Source organism: Temnothorax americanus, unplaced genomic scaffold (genome assembly GCF_048541705.1).
Source record: "Temnothorax americanus isolate GAGA-0224 unplaced genomic scaffold, ASM4854170v1 Scaffold134, whole genome shotgun sequence".
NCBI classification, from domain to species: domain Eukaryota; kingdom Metazoa; phylum Arthropoda; class Insecta; order Hymenoptera; family Formicidae; genus Temnothorax; species Temnothorax americanus.
The window spans coordinates 173,895-193,265 of NW_027509269.1; the positions used below are offsets into that span (position 1 = coordinate 173,895).

General features: G+C 37.1%; 2 protein-coding genes and 1 long non-coding RNA gene across 17 annotated transcripts in view; 2 read left to right on the plus strand and 1 right to left on the minus strand.

Annotated features, from left to right (window-relative positions):
- LOC143894281 (uncharacterized) overlaps positions 1–3,011 on the plus strand; it is a 119,179-nt gene extending 116,168 nt beyond the window's left edge. Inside the window, exon 2 of the long non-coding RNA XR_013256045.1 lies at positions 2,315–3,011. This is a non-coding gene — a long non-coding RNA (uncharacterized LOC143894281). The remainder of the gene's footprint in view (positions 1–2,314) is intronic.
- Positions 3,012–11,166: 8,155 nt separating this feature from the next.
- LOC143894261 (liprin-alpha-2-like) overlaps positions 11,167–19,371 on the plus strand; it is a 38,362-nt gene continuing 30,157 nt past the window's right edge. Inside the window, exons 1-4 of one of the 15 annotated variants that reach the window (XM_077400415.1) lie at positions 11,574–11,818; positions 12,188–14,222; positions 14,368–14,719; positions 16,744–16,880. In XM_077400415.1, coding sequence (XP_077256541.1) covers positions 14,471–14,719; positions 16,744–16,791 — 297 coding nt within the window. In that variant the 5' untranslated portion in view covers positions 11,574–11,818; positions 12,188–14,222; positions 14,368–14,470 and the 3' untranslated portion in view covers positions 16,792–16,880. Of the gene's footprint in view, positions 11,819–12,187; positions 14,720–16,743; positions 16,881–19,371 lie in introns of those variants that run through there. The other 14 variants (XM_077400416.1, XM_077400417.1, XM_077400410.1 and 11 more) reach the window with 14 other exon arrangements.
- LOC143894263 (uncharacterized) lies at positions 16,943–17,976 on the minus strand. Its single transcript, XM_077400421.1, has 3 exons — positions 17,498–17,976; positions 17,205–17,372; positions 16,943–17,106 (listed from the first exon to the last, which is right to left on the minus strand). The coding sequence occupies exons 1-3, from the start codon at positions 17,535–17,537 to the stop codon at positions 16,943–16,945; spliced, it is 372 nt and encodes a 123-aa protein (XP_077256547.1). The 5' UTR covers positions 17,538–17,976.

Consider the following 19,371-nt stretch of genomic DNA (forward strand, 5'->3'; position numbering starts at 1 on the left):
TTAACGCAGCCTATGTATGTACCCTGGCTTGCATATAAGATATACTTCATAATAACCATCAACATGATGTTTGGATCTATAATATTATACTGCCACTTTTATTAAATAATAAAGTAATCGAAGAGTATGTGTAAAAGCTTTTTTTTCAATGTGATTAAACAGCTCCGAAATTTGATGGAGTACTGTATTCGCGTTGACAACGGATTTTGACGCGTTCGTTCCGCGAGTTTGTTTCTCCTTATATTACATGGAGCACAATTTGCGCGGAAAAGCGGAACAGTATAGTGACAAATAGACATTTGTATTCATTTCTTAAAATTGTGTTCACGTAATTCATTGCAATTTTTATTAATATGCTTATCTTTTCAGCTTATCTATTGAATACAAGCCTTTTAATCAATAAATACCGTTAAAAATTAATATTTTATAATTCTCCGTTCCGCTTTTCCGCTCAAAATATGCTCCATGTAATATAAGGCATTCAAAACAGACGGAACGGATCGACGGAAATCTAGTAAATTTTGTCTTCCGCGCTTCCGCGTTTCCGCGTTTCCGCGCTCCATGTAATGGCACCCTGATTGGTTGGCAACAGGCAATAGGCACAGAATTTGCAACGTGACGGAAACTCTGTGTCTATTGCCTGTGTCACTGTTTATTCTGCATTTATACATGATTTCTGATTTCTATTCCCTGTTCCTATTGCCTGTTGCTTGGCATTGTGCAAGAGGCTTTAACGACAGATGACGCGACGCGTGGAAACTAAGCCTAACGTCAATAAGGGCTCATGCACAATGCTGACAGGTGGGTAATTAAGAAGCAATCGTTTTATGTTGGATATACTTGCAGAAGACTGTGAGAAATTTATTTTTCCAAGAAAATAAACAGTTCTCTGCTAAAATATCATACAAAATTAATTATACAAATGGAGCAATTAAAAATCCCAATAAAGCGAAGCGAGAAATAGTTAAGATGGAAGCACATAAAATTACAGGAGCCATGAGCAGAAAGCAGAAGCCATACGCGCATGCGCTATGGTATCCGTAAAAGCTCTAACAGATACCATCACGCATGCGCATAGTTATGGTAGCATGCGCATGCGCTGCCGAGCCATAGTTACAATAGGCGGCCGATACTGAAATGTTTAATTTGTTATTTTTTAAATAAAAATGCAATAAATCATTAAAATTATGATGGAGCAATAAGGAGCAATGAAGAAGCAATCGTTTTATGCCCTATAAAGTTGCATAGAGTTATTATAAATATGTTTTTCAATAAAAATTAGAAATTTTTCGTTTTTATTAAATATCTCAAAAAATAATAATCTTAAAAGGGGAGCAATTGTCGATTCTGAGGGAGCAATTAGGGAGCAATCGTTTGAGCTATAGTAAATTAAAAAATATGAACTTGCAGCGCCAACTTATTTCCGGTGTTTTGAGCCATTTTCAGCGGTAGTTACAGAAATTAAGAGAAGCATCGCGAATTAAAATATATATCCTTTATTTGTTCTTAAAAGAAATTTCTTATGTCATTTATGATTAAACACATATAATTGATGCACGATTATTATTGCACCGAGATTAACACTGAATCTATTGCGTCAAAAAGTTGCAACTATATACTATACTATTCAGAATTTGTAAATTATTTTTTATTTAATTATATATTCGAAATTAAAGGTTTTTTTTAAATAACCGCAATATTAATCAGACGGCAAAGTTAATTAAAAATAGCGGATATTAAAAACAAAAATAATAGAATTTTTACATCCGTATCTTACACAATTCGAGATCGATTTTATCAATGATACTTTTGACATCCGGCCGGTATATGGCTTCGACATTTTGAATTTATCAACTGAATTTAACATCAGATTAATATTTAGCAACCTGAAAAACTCTTAAGTTTGAATAACAAAAAAAATTTCATAGTTTCTTAATTAATGGTCTATGTAAGTCGCAACTTTGATGCAATAGACTCTATGTTAATCATCAATATCTTTTTAACTACAATTGACATAACAAATTTCTTTTATAAGGGCTGAAAGTCCTAACAAAATTTTGATTACAATAATATAACTTCTCTAACACGTCATGCGGAGTTCTCGGCTTAGAGATCAGTGCGTTCTGATTCTATAACTATTAACAACAATTTGTTATCATTATATTGTCGTTGCGCAACTTTTTTATCATATATTATATCTGCACAACGATAATATAACGATGATAACGAAACTGTATAGTTATTTACAGAAAATAGCGACGCGACTTATCGACTATTAGCGACTTCGTCCGAAAATGACCCGTTTTATCTTAAGGGGATGCTAAAGCTAAGGCCGAACTTCCTCGACGTCGGTAATGTCAACTCTGTCAACTAAAGCAAAAGCCGAACTGATATTGGAGACCTCGCGTGGTGACAACGCGAAACTCCGGTTTCAGTGTTACCAACTTATTTCAGATTCTATGAAGTGGTGTATGTCCGTACACGTACATACACACACCACTGAAACCACTGAATTGCTCACACGGACGCACGGTAGAGAGACATATGCTATAGACGCGGCAACGCCGCGCGGCGTTGCCGCGTCTTGGATTCTTTAGCAATACGGCCTGAACCTGAAAATGCTTTCTGGCCGTCCGCGTAGCAGAAGGCAGTAACGTATCAAGGCTGATAAGCACCCGCTTTTTATAAATTACATATATTCTTATGCACACATGCGTATATATATATAATATCTATCTAATTATTATGTGTATGTTTATAATTGTCTGATGACAAATAATAACAGTAGCACAATTGAGAATGTGAATTAGTATACATAGTATATATTGATGCGACGCGGGTACTTATTAGACTTGGCAATTTACTGCATCTCTTGCACCTCAAATAATTTTTTTCTTGTAATGTAAATGAATGATGTAAAACTATTTCAAAGGATCTATCGATCCATTCTTGATGGGGTAAAACAATAACTTCTATAACACAAATGCAATAAATATTAAATTTATATAGTATTGATTTATTACACTCAGTCTCTTATTAGCATCAGAGTAGAGGGTAACGCAGCTGATGAACAGTATAGATAACAAACTGAATAAAAATCTTAATTATTATAACATAATGATATTAAGAATTAAGATTTTTATTCAGTTTGTTAATTATCTATAACTGCATAACGTGTGCAGTTTACGCCGAAGCGGCTGTTTTAACGCGAGCGATATGTTTCGTCGACGGATGATTAGCTAATTATGATTGAATACAGAATACTGGATATTTGCGTAAAGTATCGTTGCCTCGCGAATAAAGTCGAAGGACCGTCGAGAAGAGGAAACTCGCAGTGCTTTCATTTCCCTTCCGAATGCGCTTTTCAATCTTTTATCCGTTTTCGCCCTCGTCTTCGTTTCCATTGTTAGTATGCGACAGCCGTTACTGCACTCCATGAAGAGTATCATTGCTTTGTCGAATAATACATAAGCAAAAGAGATGTTTTTCCTTGTGCTTAGAAATCCAAACAGATTTGATTTCGAGAATCATAAAGAAATTGTATTGTGTTACTTTCTTTCCATCGCGGCGAGTACCTAATCGTTTTTATACATTTATAGTTTACAAGTATACAGAGTACTTGAAAAGAAAGAAAAAAGGTAATTGTCGCGTTTTTTTTTTCACAGAGACGGGCAAACGTGTAACTGTGTTCACGTTGCCCGACTAAATCAAACTCGGATGCTACTAAGTATTTAGTTTTTATCCATTGGGACTTTAGGGTGCCGCGAATGCTGATATCAAGAATAATTATAATTTATCTTAGTGGAGTACGTACATCTTTTCGGCTTAGAAACGAAGACGATGACGATCAAACGAACGCTTCCGTTCTTGTCCCAAAATTGTTTTCGTTTTCTTTTGTAGCGAACGTTTCGAGGAATTTGCTTACGACGGTTTGTTAGCGGTAATTAACGATTATACGGAGCCGTCATATTTTACACAACGCGTCGGGAAAAAATTGAATGGTTTCTATATGTATTCAGAGAATGTTGATTCATCATATTATTCTTTCAAACTTGCTTTCTCCTTTTAAAAATTTACACCAAGAGAAACTTTTGTTACATATTACTTTATTTTGATTTTTTTAACATCTTTATTTTTTAAAAAAGAAACGAAAACCGTAGAAGAAAATTATTAAACTTATCTTTATCGTGTTGGAAATTCATTCAATTTTATCGCTACGTGTCTCAACTTCTCTTGTTAAAAACAAAAACTAATTTATAGCTTTATGATTTTACATATAATTGTTAAATTTCAGTTTTGTCAGATGCGATTTGTGCGAGCTTATTTCGTGGAGCAAATATTTTGTTGCGTTTTTTAGAAAATGTTCATCCGATCATTAGCGAAGCGACGCGATCCATTTATATTCGATCACGAGGGACTGCGCAAATTTTCGCATTATTTGCGGATTTTATAACTTTATTGACAAGTATAAGATCTAAGATCTTTCGCATAACTAATTTACGATTAAACTTGCGCTTTATTGAGGCTCAGATGTACACCCGTCTGTATCACGTCAATAAAAATCTGGCTGCAAAACGTGTATAAATTCATTCGTTTAGCAAAGGATGCGCGTTGACCTTAGAAGTGCACGTTGGAATTTCATCCGGAGGGAAAAAACTTTGTCGCATTTTTTTAATCTTTCTGATTCTCAAAATACATTCTTCGTGTATATTTTTTTGTGCAATGCTCATAATATTATTTGATTTTTGTAGATTAATTTTCTTTTCATGAAATATATTTTGGCAACTATGCCGTCTATAGAAAGAAATCTGTCGGACCTGTGCTAACTCGGACCACGTGCGTTTCTGACGTTTAAATATTAGTGAAATTCGGTTAGAGAGAGTGATTGAATTCTCTTAGAAAACAAAAAAATGACCTGTCTCGTTTTTTGATAGAAATTCGATAGAGATGCTAAATATTAATTTATTAGATGCGTTCGGGAAGACGCTATTAGTGCTATTTGCTTATTTTATCCTTGTTTTACACCTAATGAGCGATAAAGATAGAATGATGCAATAGCGCTAATAGCGCGCTTCCCGAACACAGCCATTGTGTTATAAATTCGACGTTCGCTTTTCGCGTGAGACTGGCATCAGCTTCCTATCTCGCTAAACGGGCCTTTTTCAGTCGGATACGTTTCTTTCATTATAATATAGGGAGGAGAAGAAGCTATAGGGATAGGTACACATATGGGTAATATAATGGGTAAAATCATCTGTGATCGCGTGATAAAATATCCATCTTTGAGGTCTCCTGGAGCAAAAATTCTGTTTTAAAGAGAATTGTTGCCATGAGAACTTTTGATCAAGATGACATGAACAACATTTTCCCAAAGTTTCAGACAAATTCGCCGAGAACCCATTTCCATAGGTTTTTGTGCGGGGTTCTTTTTGACAAAAATTTTTGATTTACAAAAACACGTACTGATCGATTTTCTCCAAAATTTTTTGTAAAAAAACTCATCGATTTTACAACTTTTAAGCCTAAATTTATAATGAGATAATAACGGGATCTATTTTTTTTTTATTTTTAATTTCCATCTTTTATTTATCCGTGCTGAAAAATATCTAAAAAGAAAAAATAATTTACACAAGAACTACTATTAATAATTATCTAAGACATAGTGATTACTTACTAAATAGTTTACAAATTGATTTCAGAAAAAAATACAGTGAAATTAAAGCGTTTATTATTTATGCTTTATAAATTTTTTTTTATTAAGTAGCGTTTATTTTTTTACACGTTTAAATATTTTAAAAATTCGAGATTTGACAGATGATGAAAATTGTTTAAATCTCAAAGTGCCTTCTCCGTCTGGAATTACACAATGATATTTCTGCGTTCCTGTTATTGTCTTAGCTCTAATATATCGCTTGTCTAATGATTCTTTGCTCTGAATATAATCTTCGTTAGAGAAGAATTGCGCATAGATATTTGGCAAATTTTCCGACGGAGCACCTCAACAATTTAAAAATTATAAAAATTTTGTAAATCTTAATTTTCATGAAGAAGACTTTGGCTGAATGGCATTATTTTGCAACAGCTCATGGCAAAGGTCCTTGTGATGGAGTAGAAGGAACTGTTAAGAGAATAGCGGCACGAGCAAGTCTTTAACTTCCATATGACGAACAAATCTCAACTCCTCAAGAACTATATAACTGGGCGATAAAATTAAATTCTTTGCCAAATATCTATGCGCAATTCTTTTCTAACAAAGATTATATTCAGAGCAAAGAATCATTAGACAAGCGATATATTAAAGCTAAGACAATAACAGAAACGCAGAAATATCATTGTGTAATTCCAGACGGAGAAGGCACTTTGAGATTTAAACAATTTTCATCATCTGTTGAATCTCGAATTTTTAAAATATTTAAACGTGTAAAAAAATAAACGCTACTTAATAAAAAAAAATTTATCAAGCATAAATAATAAACGCTTTAATTTCACTGTATTTTTTTCTGAAATCTATTTTTGTAAACTATTTAGTAAGTAATCACTATGTTTTAGATAATTATTAATAGTAGTTCCTGTGTAAATTATTTTTTCTTTTCAGATATTTTTCAGCACGGACAAATAAAAGATGGAAATTAAAAAATTGAAAAAAAATAGATCCCGTTATCATCTCATTATAAATTTAGGCTTAAAAGTTGTGAAATCGATGATAGTTTTTTACAACAAATTTTGGAGAAAATCGATCAGTACGTGTTTTTTGTAAATCAAAAATTTGTGTCAAAAATTTGAAAATCTTATAGAAATACAGTTAAAAAAAATAAAGAAAAAAAAATTTCTTGTAAAAAAAAACGTTCCATTTGGCCCATGTTTCGTAAAGTTATGGGCGTTTAAAAAAAAGAGTAACGTTATTTTTCAAAAATTGATATTTTGAAAACGGTTTGACAAAAAAATTTGAAAAAAATCATGGAGGCCTCTTTCAACCAATACTATAACATAAAAAATTTTCAAAAAAATCGAAGATGCAAAACCCAAATGGTGTCTGATTTGGCGTGGAACGCCCCATATAAACACATGATGTGTGTGAGTCTGTTATACTATGTTTACGCGAGCGTTACTTCTACTGTAGTAATTTACGATAATTCCTTCGCGTAAACGGGATTTTGTAGTAACTTACGATAATTTACTCCGCGTAAACGAGTGATATATCGTAAGTTACTACAGAAGTAACGCTCGCGTTAACGTATAGTGTGTGTGTGTGTGTGTGTGTGTGCGTGCGTGCGTGCGTGCGTGCGTGCGTGCGTGCGTGCGTGCGTGCGTGCGTGCGTGCGTGCGTGCGTGCGTGCGTGCGTGCGTGCGTGCGTGCGTGCGTGCGTGCGTGCGTGCGTGCGTGCGTGCGTGCGTGCGTGCGTGCGTGCGTGCGTGCGTGCGTGCGTGCGTGCGTGCGTGCGTGCGTGCGTGCGTGCGTGCGTGCGTGCGTGCGTGCGTGCGTGCGTGCGTGCGTGCGTGCGTGCGTGCGTGCGTGCGTGCGTGCGTGCGTGCGTGCGTGCGTGCGTGCGTGCGTGCGTGCGTGCGTGCGTGCGTGCGTGCGTGCGTGCGTGCGTGCGTGCGTGCGTGCGTGCGTGCGTGCGTGCGTGCGTGCGTGCGTGCGTGCGTGCGTGCGTGCGTGCGTGCGTGCGGGCGTGCGTGCGTGTGTGTGTGCGTGCGTGCGTGCGTGCGTGCGTGCGTGCGTGCGTGCGTGCGTGCGTGCGTGCGTGCGTGCGTGCGTGCGTGCGTGCGTGCGTGCGTGCGTGCGTGCGTGCGTGCGTGCGTGCGTGCGTGCGTGCGTGCGTGCGTGCGTGCGTGCGTGCGTGCGTGCGTGCGTGCGTGCGTGCGTGCGTGCGTGCGTGCGTGCGTGCGTGCGTGCGTGCGTGCGTGGGAGCGTGCGTGCGTGCGTGCGTGCGTGCGTGCGTGCGTGCGTGCGTGCGTGCGTGCGTGCGTGCGTGCGTGCGTGCGTGCGTGCGTGCGTGTGTGTGTGTGTGTACATCTTCCATCGCATAAATTCTGCAAATGCACTTTGCTTGAAAAATACATATGATATAAAGGCACAAAATAAAAATGTATGCAGAATTATTCTTATTGTTAGTACAAAGTAATAGGAGCATGATCCTGGAGAAGTCCCATGTCCGTGATATCGTCATCGTGGACGGGGCCTGGGGCCCACAGAAAAAATAATAAAAATAATATATTTATGTGCGTATGCGTATCGTGCTCGTGCGATTGCGTATGCGTGTGCGTGTGTATGAATATGTATGTTCAATTGCATTACGGTTTTGTACGTAATATTATTTACTTTCGACAGTAACAATAAAAAAAATAACATATATTTCATTTATATATGTATTTTCGTTTATATTTCTCAACATTTTATCAACAAAATAATAAACAGAGTTTTTTGTCCTAAATAACATTACTTTTTTTTTCTTTAAATATACCCTAGAATTCCAAAAAATCCTGATTTTACCATACTAAGTGTACCCAGTGTACTAAGAGAGAGAGGGACGGCAATGAGAGAGGGAAAGAGGGAGAGAGAGAGAGAAAGAGAGAGAGAGAGAGGAATAAATGGGTGCATGCAAATTATATACATAGAGAAAGGAATAATAATACGAGAGATATCTGTCCTTGTCTAACGAGGCATCTGTACGACATATCTGTCAAAGCTCGTTCTTTGAAACGGCTTCATAGATCGCAAAATCCTTTTACAGGAGTAAAGTTTAGGTACGAATGAAGGGTGGGATTGTAAAATAATTGGTAATAATTGAAAAAAATGTAAAATTGCCTAACGAGATATCTGTACCACATGGGCCCGATTCTCTAACGAGAAACATATGCGCAAACACTGCTCTAACAGAAAGGCTGCAAATTGATTTGCTGTCGCACAGTTTTTAGCCAATAAGCTTGCAGCTTTTCTGTTAGAGCAGAGTTTACGCATACGTTTGTAGATAGAAAATCGAGCCCCATATCTGTCAAAGCTCGTTCTTTGAGACGGCTTCATAGATCGCAAAATCCTTTTACAGGAGTAAAGTTTAGGTACTAATGAAGGGTGGGATTGTAAAATAATTAATAATAACTGAAAAAAATGTAAAAATGCCTAACGCGATATCTGTACCACATATCTTTCAAAGCTCGTTCTCTGAAACGGCTTCATAAATCGCAAAATCCTTTTACAGGAGTAAAGTTTAGGTACTGATGAAGGCTGGGATTGTAAAATAATTAGTAATAATTGAAAAAAATGTAAAAATGTCTAACGCGATATCTGTACTACATATCTTTCAAAGCTCGTTCTTTGAAATGGCTTCATAGATCGCAAAATCCTTTTACAGGAGTGAAGTTTAGGTACTAATGAAGGGTGGGATTGTAAAATAATTAGTAATAATTGCAGAAAATGTAAAAATGCCTAACGAGATATCTGTATCATATATCTGTCCTGGTTCGATTGCTATGTAGGAACCCGACAATGTAGCCAACCCCGAAACTGCCCACAACTGCGTGCGCCATCGCGCCATCTCTTGCAAGATCCGTGAACTACTGCTGTGACATAATTGTTGCTCTGCGTGAATATTTTTGTGAAAAATATACACGATCGTTTCAAAGCTCTCATTTTTATTCCAGGCTTTTAATCTCAATTTCAAAGGTACGTTATTGTTTGTGCACGTCTTCTGAAGGGTGGGAAAGTTTAATTTCGTACATATTACGTATACAACTGTTTATATTAGTAAATAAGGTTATGAGGTGACAGAATTGTAAATTATTTTCAATTATTACTAATTATTTGACAATCCCACCCTTCATTAGTACCTCTACTTTACTCCTGTAAAAGGATTTTGCGATCTGTAAAGCCGTTTCAAAATGAGAGCTTTGAAATGAATTGTCGGTAATTTGGACGGCTTTAGCATCCCCTTAAGAACGTAGTTACTGCATTGGCCGCTACACGGTATGGCGCTGAAACCAGTGAGAAATGGTCTCAACCTGGACCCTTGGCTATCTGTCTATTAAGGAGGTTCGATGGCTTCATCGGAGGGAGTAGTGGAACGCAGGGGTGGAAACAGCGCACTAGCGTTTGAAGTAGTGGGAATGAAGGGAATTGCTCTAATTGGTCGCCGCGTGCGCATAATGCGTGCTGCTGTTCACGTCGTTCACGACCGTGGCAGTCTAGCAGACGAAAAATCAAGCAATTTATGCTTTAATAATTAATTTTTCTACGAAATGTGCGGTAACCTTCCCCTTTCTTTCGCGCATTTATTTGTAAATTATTAAGTTACATGTGCATATTTTTCTTTTCTTATCATTTGCATTTTTTCTTGCACTTATTTCATTTTGAAGGTATATGCAATATATCATTTCCCATAAAAACCTATGTTAAAAATGCAGCCAGTTTCATGAAATTTTAATATGTTGTTTTGGAATGCAAAATAGAATTATGTGAATTTTTTGGGAATTTTTTACCGTCCCGTTTTGAAAAAAATCTAATCCAAATATTGTACTTTTTAAGTTTTTGGAGTAGATTTTTTTTAAAACAGGACGGTGAAAAATTCCTAAAAAATTCACATAATTCTATTTTGCATTCCAGAACAACATATTAAAATTTCATGAAACTCTCTGCATTTTGTTGTAGCCATCGAACCTCCTTAATCTGTGATGACGTCAAATAAGAATAGGTGATTGTTGCGCATGCTGCGCGGCAAAAAGCGAGTTGATACTGAATTAATCTTTTGCTCTAGAAAGAATAAACATATATAACGGAAAATTGTTTGGCTGCCACGTAAATATCACATATTATTTCTTATTGTTAGTATTTTTATGTCTTATATAAAAGACATATTATAATTTTTGGAGTTTAGACACAATGTGAATGAGAATAAATAATAAGAAATTAAAAATAGGAAATTAGTTTTGACATATAGAGGAAGCCATGCTTTAATTTATAATAAATTAATTTGTTTATTTAATCCTTTATTTTTTACTAACATAGATAATATTATTAACGTTTTATATAAATTGACATATGAAAAGAAAAATTTGATTAAAGATGACGAATTATACAGTTAGAATTAAATTATGTTGTAAACACTTTGTGTTGATAAAATTAATCAATAATTAAGTTAATCAAAATTTGGTCGGTCATCCCTAAATTATATAAATTTAATATTAAAATAATAGCTATAAAAAATTACGAATTAATCGCGATTATTATTTTGATATTATCGATTATAAAGAATCGTAATTTTTTGGAATCGATTATTTAAACGTCGATTAATTTTTTTCAATATGGTCCATTTTCCTATTTGATAGATTCTCATCAGTTATTTTTTATCTTCACGCATTTTACGTGTACTTATCTTTAGTTGATTAATTTATATAATTCTTTTTCATAGCTAGTTTGCAACATGCAAGATTTCGTATGCGTGTATGTATATATGCACATACATACATACATACATACATACGATCGATCTTGAGTGTCGCGGTTGTACTCTGCCGATCGTGAAACGTGGCCTACGGACTACGGTTGCGACGACGGCGCTCGGGCGGAGTCGGGCGCGCCTTCGGTGACGGCGACGTCATGGCGCAAGATGGCCGTCGGTATCGGGAATGGTGTTAGGTGTATCGTAGACGAGGCTGGGTGGTAGGAATTCCGGAGAATAGGTGTGTCCGTGTTTTGGCGTTACGTGCAAGATAACGCGCCATTAGGATGGTGCCCAGCCGCGTCGTTGTCGTCGTAGTCATCGCTGCGGGCTGAACTCGGAGTTTCGGCACCGCGCAGTGCAGTGCTCGTCGTGTACGAATCGTATGTACAAATCGGCGCCTCGCGTCTCATCCGGTCTTCCTCTTTCTTTCTTTTATTTTCTCTCCTCTCTCTCTCTCTCTCTCTCTCTCTCTCTCTCTCTCAACGGTGATAAGTAAGCAAACGTCACGAGTCTCCCGGTCTAGGAGATCTTCGATCTCCTTTCAGGGGATCTCGGTTACTATGTATTCATGTAAGGAGAACGAGTTCCGTCAGAGCCTTTACCACTTAAGAATTGAAAAGAGAGAGTTGGCGAGAGAGAGAGAGAGAGAGAGAAAGAGAGAGAGAGAAAGAGAGAATACATAGAGAGACATACGCCAAGAAATTCGAGAGAGCCCAAGAATGAAAAGAGTGATGCTGACTTCCTTTTAGATGATAATTATGCTCCACGGGTGTCAGGCTCGGTGGACGAACACCGGATCGTTCAAAAGTGCAATCAAAAAACTGATTACTGCACCGGGTTAGAGAAGAGAGCGAGCAGCAAGATACCTGGAGTGAGGGACTACCGCTGTCTCTTTCTTGCTCTATCTGTTTCTAAGTGCTTTACAAAATTGGCCGGGAATGCAGCATTTACTACCACTAGTACTATTATTATTATTATTATTGTTGCTACCATTACCTACAAAAACTGAATTGTCAAATTTATTCTGGAATCACAAATCAGACTAGCAGAAGAGTAATAAAAAGTGACAGTTATATCTTACAAATATCTTACATATAGATATTTGTTTTGGAAAAAAAAAATCAAAGGAATCAGAAGGAAGAATGGGAAGAAGCGTTTTTGCGTTCGGAAATAGATGGATGTCTGTTTAGAAAGAGAAACTTTTGAGATTGCGAAAAAATAAAGATTCATAACTAAAACAGCGAAACATTTTTCTGAATGCAAGCGATCGGATTGCGCGTAAAATATCTTGAGATTTTGTTCATGGGGACAAGAATAAGAATAAAGATACAAGGAAATTGTTCAGTGGTCTCTGTAATAAATTTTTGTCTACAAGAAAACCACTGCGGTAACTCATAGTTAATCGAACTATGTGTTGGTTTTATCAAATGGAATATAATATTAACTATTACTGCTCGAGTCGGATCAAAGAGTATTATCAAGTCGCTGAAACCAGAAGAACGATAGAAAGATGTATTCAAAACTAAACTGCGAAGTTTCAAGTGATTGAGAATCCAGTAAAAAAGGAGCCAGCGAGGTAAACGGCGGCCTTTAAATTCAACCGATAGCGCGCGCGAGCTTTTCTCTTTCTGTCTCTGTCTCTCTCGTATGACTGAACGTCACGAGATTAAGCGTTTACACACCAAGTCGAGACAAACGCATGTACAGTGCACGCGGCGAGGAGACGTTTAGTACGGCGTGACGTACGAGTCTCCGTCACTTACACGATTCGCGAGGCGAATGCGCCTCGTAATCGGGAAACGTCGGTTTCGAAATCGCGACGGTAGACGAGCGCTCTCGATCGAAGCGGGCGCGATCGCGTGGAAGCCTTCGTCGAGGGAGAGATAAAGACGCGCGTTTTTACTACGGCTTCGTACTTGCAAGCGGGGACACTTGATTTATATGACGGTCGATTTGATTCGAGAAACAGTAATATTCCGTGTAGTGAGTGAGAAGAATTGAATGAGTCAATTGAAAATTCATCGGAGAGCGTATCTTGCGAGGCGGTAAAAGTCATGAATGACCATCAGTTGTCGACGACAAGCGCGAGTCTCGCGGAATCAGCATTTGTTTTATTTTTGGCACACGTGAAAAGCACTTTCTTGTGGAAATTGTGGTGGGCTGATCACACAATAGAAACATTTATACGAAGTTGTAATCTATGTACATATGTGTGTCCGGAGTGAGCGAGCGAGCGAGCGAGCGAGCGAGCGAGAGAGAGAGAGAGAAAGAGAGAGAAAGAGAGAGAGAGAGAGAGAGAGAGAGAGAGAGAGAGAGAGAGAGAGAGAGAGAGAGAGAAAGAAAGAGAAATCATTGACGAAGGAGAATAGGCAACAAACAGGAAGATGTAAAAGGCGTTTGCGAAATCAAAGTTGGCGAGTTTTGCTAGAATTATATTATTTTTTACACACGATCGGAATTAGGTGGAATCTACTTTGAATAATTGCGCGATGCGTCGATGTTGTTGTGAGATCGTGTGACGCGAAAAAAAAAATAGGTGTGTGAGGTACAATCGCGGGTGCGGGCGTCTAGAATGCGACAAATGGGTGAGAGAAGAGAAAAGGAAGAGATGGAAAGAAAGAGAGGAAACAGTTAAAAAGAGATATTATTAGAGAAGCGCACAAGAATTATTGTTGATTTTCGCTTTCTCGTTTGTGATTTGTACATTGTGCGTGCGCGCGCATGCGCGTGTGTGCGTGTATGCGTGCGTGCGTTGTATGTGAGTATAGGTGTGTGTAGATGTAGGTAAGTGCAGGTTGCATGTGAGTACGTGCGCTCGCGTGTGCATACTACGTGAACACATCATTTTGTGCTTGTATCACGCGCTGCGAATGCTCGTGGCGGTTAGCGGCGCGTGCGTGTAATTCGATCACCGGTAATTCTTTCGCAGATCCATCCGGGGTGTGAATAATAAAGAAATAATATAATAATCTCGACGTGCGCGGAGAACGACCGCGCCGTGACGACGACAGCAGCAACGTACAACGTGCAAAATGTGGAATATGATGTGTGACGTGATGCCGACAATCGCGGAGGACAGCATGAGCCAGCGGAGCTCGCAATTCTCTGGCGAGGATGGGAATATCGAGCAACTGATGGTTCAAATGCTGGACGAGCGTGACAAGATGATGGAATCGATGCGCGAGCACCAAGAGCGGCTGCAAGAGATGGAGGCGCGATTGGCGGAGGTCGAGAAGGAACGAGACGCCTTGAATCGCCAGCTTAACGCAAATATTCCCCAGGTAAATCAATTCTAATTTTTGTCTGCAATCGAGTGCGCGCAATGATTTGACGTGTTTCGAACGACAACAACGGCGTTATCGCGAACCTATCTTGAGCAAAGAGCGAACGTTTATAAGAAATGTAAAGTTATAAAAAAAAAAAGAAAGAAGGAAATGTGTCAGGTGTATACGCTTGTAGAAAAATAAAAGCGTTATTCTCTAATACAATATATGTATATTGTATTATACCCTACTGCAAAGTTTAGAAGATTTCGTCTTGGTGATTTCAAGCAAAAATTTTAAAATATTAAGTTTAATTTAATTATCTAGAAATCATATTAACAGATCGATTCGTCTTATGAACTGCAATGAAATTTCGTACGAACGATCTTCATAATGATGTGCGACGACACGAGATTAAACTTGCGAGATCTTTTCACGGAGATTCTTTTAACTACGCTACGTGCCAATCGCGAATCTTTTCAATCTTTGTTGAAACGTTTACGTAACAAACGTACACCGTAGAAGTTGATTTAATGCGAACTATACTCAAACACATGTTATTTTCGTAGTTGTCCTACTTTCCGTGAGATATGCACGTTATTAATGTCGTAATTATCCCGTGTGGAAATTCAGATCCGGAAAAGGATCGGGGCAAGCCAGTTTTCCTTCCTATTTACTATCCAAATTCCATCTAGTAAAACAACTAGTCAGCACCTCGTGCTATGTGTAACTTTGCGCTATCTAGCTCTTGGACATGGGAAACTATCTAAGCACTAGATCGTAATCGGCTACCAATTCTAGCTATATATCGTTTCTAGAAACTATCTAGTTAGCTGCTAAGCCAGCACTACATCCCAAGGCGTGTAAATATGAATTATGAATGCATAAATATCTTATGTTTTAATATAAATATGTATTTATTTATTTATTTTGTTACAATATTTGGTTATTTATTTGGTTTCGTAAATTTTAAAGAAAGCAACGTTCCGTAATTACCCAATTTTAGAAAAAAACAAATCGTACTTAATAAAAGTGTAATAAAATAAAATAAAATAAAAAATAAAATACATCAATAACTTTTTGAAAAATAAAAAATAAAGACATTAATAACTTTTAGGAAATAAAAAAATAAAACGTATTAATCATTCACGCATTATCATCCGCTGAATTTCGTTTTGTCGAACGTTGATGGGCTCGTGGCACCCCCCAATCCTTCACGTTAGATAGGACTGCTCTTAGGTGCACCAGATATTCTCTGTCGGATACCGGAGGTATAAGCTGCTTATCAATTTTGTCGTCAATGATGTCTGTAATTGTGAAACAAAACAATTTTTATTCTATTCTGTATGTATTAGTTTATTTATTTTTAAGATATATTCGTGACCATATGTACTCTGTCTTACCTAGTAAACAAGCAGAAAACTGTGTATCTTTAAATATAAACTTTTCATCGACTTTTTTTTGAGCGTTGTACAACAACGCGATATCGCGGGACAAGTATCTTTTTAATATAGCCGGTATGTTTTTTGTTAATGATTTTTTGTCATCAAACTTTCGCGACAATGCTTGTATCTAAAAATTGGAATAAACTAAATTTAATATCACAGCGAGGACTTCTAACTGTTAAAAAAGACGTCGATTCTCACGAATGCTGATCGGCACTGTGCATCTTCTGAGAGCTTCGTGTCGAATTCTATGAACTGTTTATGAGTCGTGAACGGAAGTTGTAATAAATATTTCTCTTCGAAAGACACATTTATATAGGCACCGTTTCTGTTGCTGTAGTGTGCATAAGGATCGTTCGCATTTCATTTACTACTTTGATCAATTCTCGTTGATCATATTGAATACTTTTTATTTCCTTCAGCAGTAACTTTATATCTGTAAGTGCAGTCCGATTCGAAAAATGTGAATAATTGAGTCAGATGGTAATACAATCGATAAATAATGGAGCATAATGTAATGCATGATGGTGTTACACACCATACTCGTGGATATCCGAAGGCAACACGTCAGATGGTTCTTTTTTTTGTGCATTTCAGGTCTTGAAGACTTTCTCACAGAAAATTCTTTCTTCGACAGTTTTGTAGAAATTTTGTTTGCTGCTCATGTGAGACCCAAAGTCGTGGATACATTCTGCACTTCCGACATTGGTTGCGCAAGGTCTATGGATTATCACAATAAATACAAAAATTTACAGTTAAACCCGATCATTCAATCTCACCATCGTCAATGTTGCTATCAAAATCCGACGGACAAGCTCGGCCGGTGTTTGCGAACGTCGCAGTTCTTGGAGACTCGGTTTCCAGATACTTCTTTATTCAGTTTTGAATAAAATTTCTTTTGCTTTCGTACAGACACTGAGGCTGTGGAACTCTGATCTTTCGGAATTAGTCCTATGCGTTCTGTACAATATTGTATACGAGAATAAACATATTTTATAGCTGTATTATAACATAAACATCAAAACATTTTTACTCGAAATTATGTGAATTAATATCACCATTTTTTCGTGATCGTTTAGTAGACGGTGTCGGTAATATTTTTGTATCGTGAATCGATTGTTGACTATTATTTCTGGATCTTGATTTTTTCAACGGACTCCTATCTCTAACCGGACTATCTTCGTCTGAATAGCTTGACGTTGAACAGCTTGAAGGTGTATATTGCACTACAAAAGACACTTGTCAATTACAATTACAGTACAATTATGTACTGTTAAAATTATCTAGATAATTGTAACTGATGCATAAAACTCGAGATAAACGTATTATACCGATTATTTCTGATACTCACGATTCTTAGAAGATTGAGATTCGTGTTCATTGGGTGTCATTCGCAAATTAGGTATACGTTCGTAATGTCAATTGTTGCTTTGTCTTTACTAGCTCGATCTGCGAAAAAATGTGCAGCATGTGCAGCTTTTTCTTGAGCCTTCTCGGACCCTGTTGTGTATGCATAATCCTCGACATGCAAACGATTCAAACGCTGCATTGCTTCCTTATAATTCGCTGTATATATGTAATTTAGAAAAAAAATTAATTACATGCAGAATTAGAATTGATAATTTTAGTTTGGCAAATAAACAGAAACTTAAAAAAGTCTTGACTTGATACAAATTTGTCAATGCAGTTTTGTTAGAAAGAGAGTAGCACAAATCAGTGCTAGGGGGAAACAGTATAGTAGAAAAAAATTAATTTTCTTGATATCGTCTCTGATGAAGTGATTAGTGAAATGTTGGTGTATAAACTGCACATATTTTATTAATTTAAAAGGAATAGTTAGAGAAAAGTTCATATCGGTCAGAAGAAATTTTATGCTACGACTTTTTCTGTTTATCCGACTAAAGCGATTCATGTCCTTTGATAATTATAAATTCAATCAAATGTTTGGAAACACACCTGCACGACCATTTTATGCAATAATTTTTCTTTTTTCTTTGTATAAGGTGGAGGCATAAACTTTGTAAAGCATTGTCCAATAATCATATCAAATTCAATCCATTTCGTTGAAACACAGTCAATACTTTTTTTATCATTCTGAATTTGTTCACCGACAAATTCTACTAGTTGATACAAACAAACTGTCTCTCCCATTTTCTAAAACACGCATAATATATTTCGAAGATCATTCCGATTTAGTTTTAGTCTATCACTGCAATAGATTTGGTGCAATAACTTACGGAAACTTATAGCGAATTTTTCCAATGATGTCGAGCGATCTCATAAAATAAGGTTATGTATACGATTTTATAATACGATCTTATAATGATCTTATAATCTTTTCGTATTCGGCAATATAAAATAATGAAATATATAATAGCTTATGTGTTGCCCGAATGGCGCACATCCGTTCACACGAGTTTCACGACCGAAGTGGTAATGCCCGGTCTGTGGCAAACAAAACACGTGCACACACGGTGCCACCATGGACCCAGAGCCGCCAGCGAGAAATCCGACTATAGCGGTCCCTACGCACATATAGAGGCGCTCGCACGCATATGAGCGTTCAGCGAATCAGCGTCGCTGAGCACTCATATACACGTGACGCTTCTATGTATGCGTATAGGCCAGTCATATTAGACTAATTTAGGGGGGTAACCTTCCAATTACTCTTTTCAGGTTGCAATCACCATGAATCGCTTTGATTTAAGGTGCTGTAAGTGAGAGTAATTTTGCTTCGCATAATTAATGCGCATTAAAAAGTTATTAACAATATTATCAACAAAAAACGCGATTTTTTTTATTTTTTTTCAAATATCTCGAAAACTAAGCAAGATAGGGTAACTAACTATACGTACCTTTGTTGTAGAGCGTAAAATTATCTACAATAATGATCTGAACAACATTCATCGTCAAGTCAGTCGTTTAGCTTACACGCGCCGTCAAAGTCCGAGACTCGGATCTTGAAAACCCTCGATTTCATCGTTTTTTGATGTTGCGTCGGTGATTTTTTTCAGTCATTTAAAATGGAATTAAAAATTCCCAAAAAATCACACATCATCTGAGAACTACAAAGAATACTTTTCAAGATGTAACCGATTTTTTAGACCCTTTTTCTTTAGTTTGTAGCTATGTAAGCAAAAAAATTTGATTTTTTAAACTACTCTTAGTTTTTCGCTGTTTTCAGACCTTAGAATTTATTTGAGACAAATTTTATCGTATGCATCT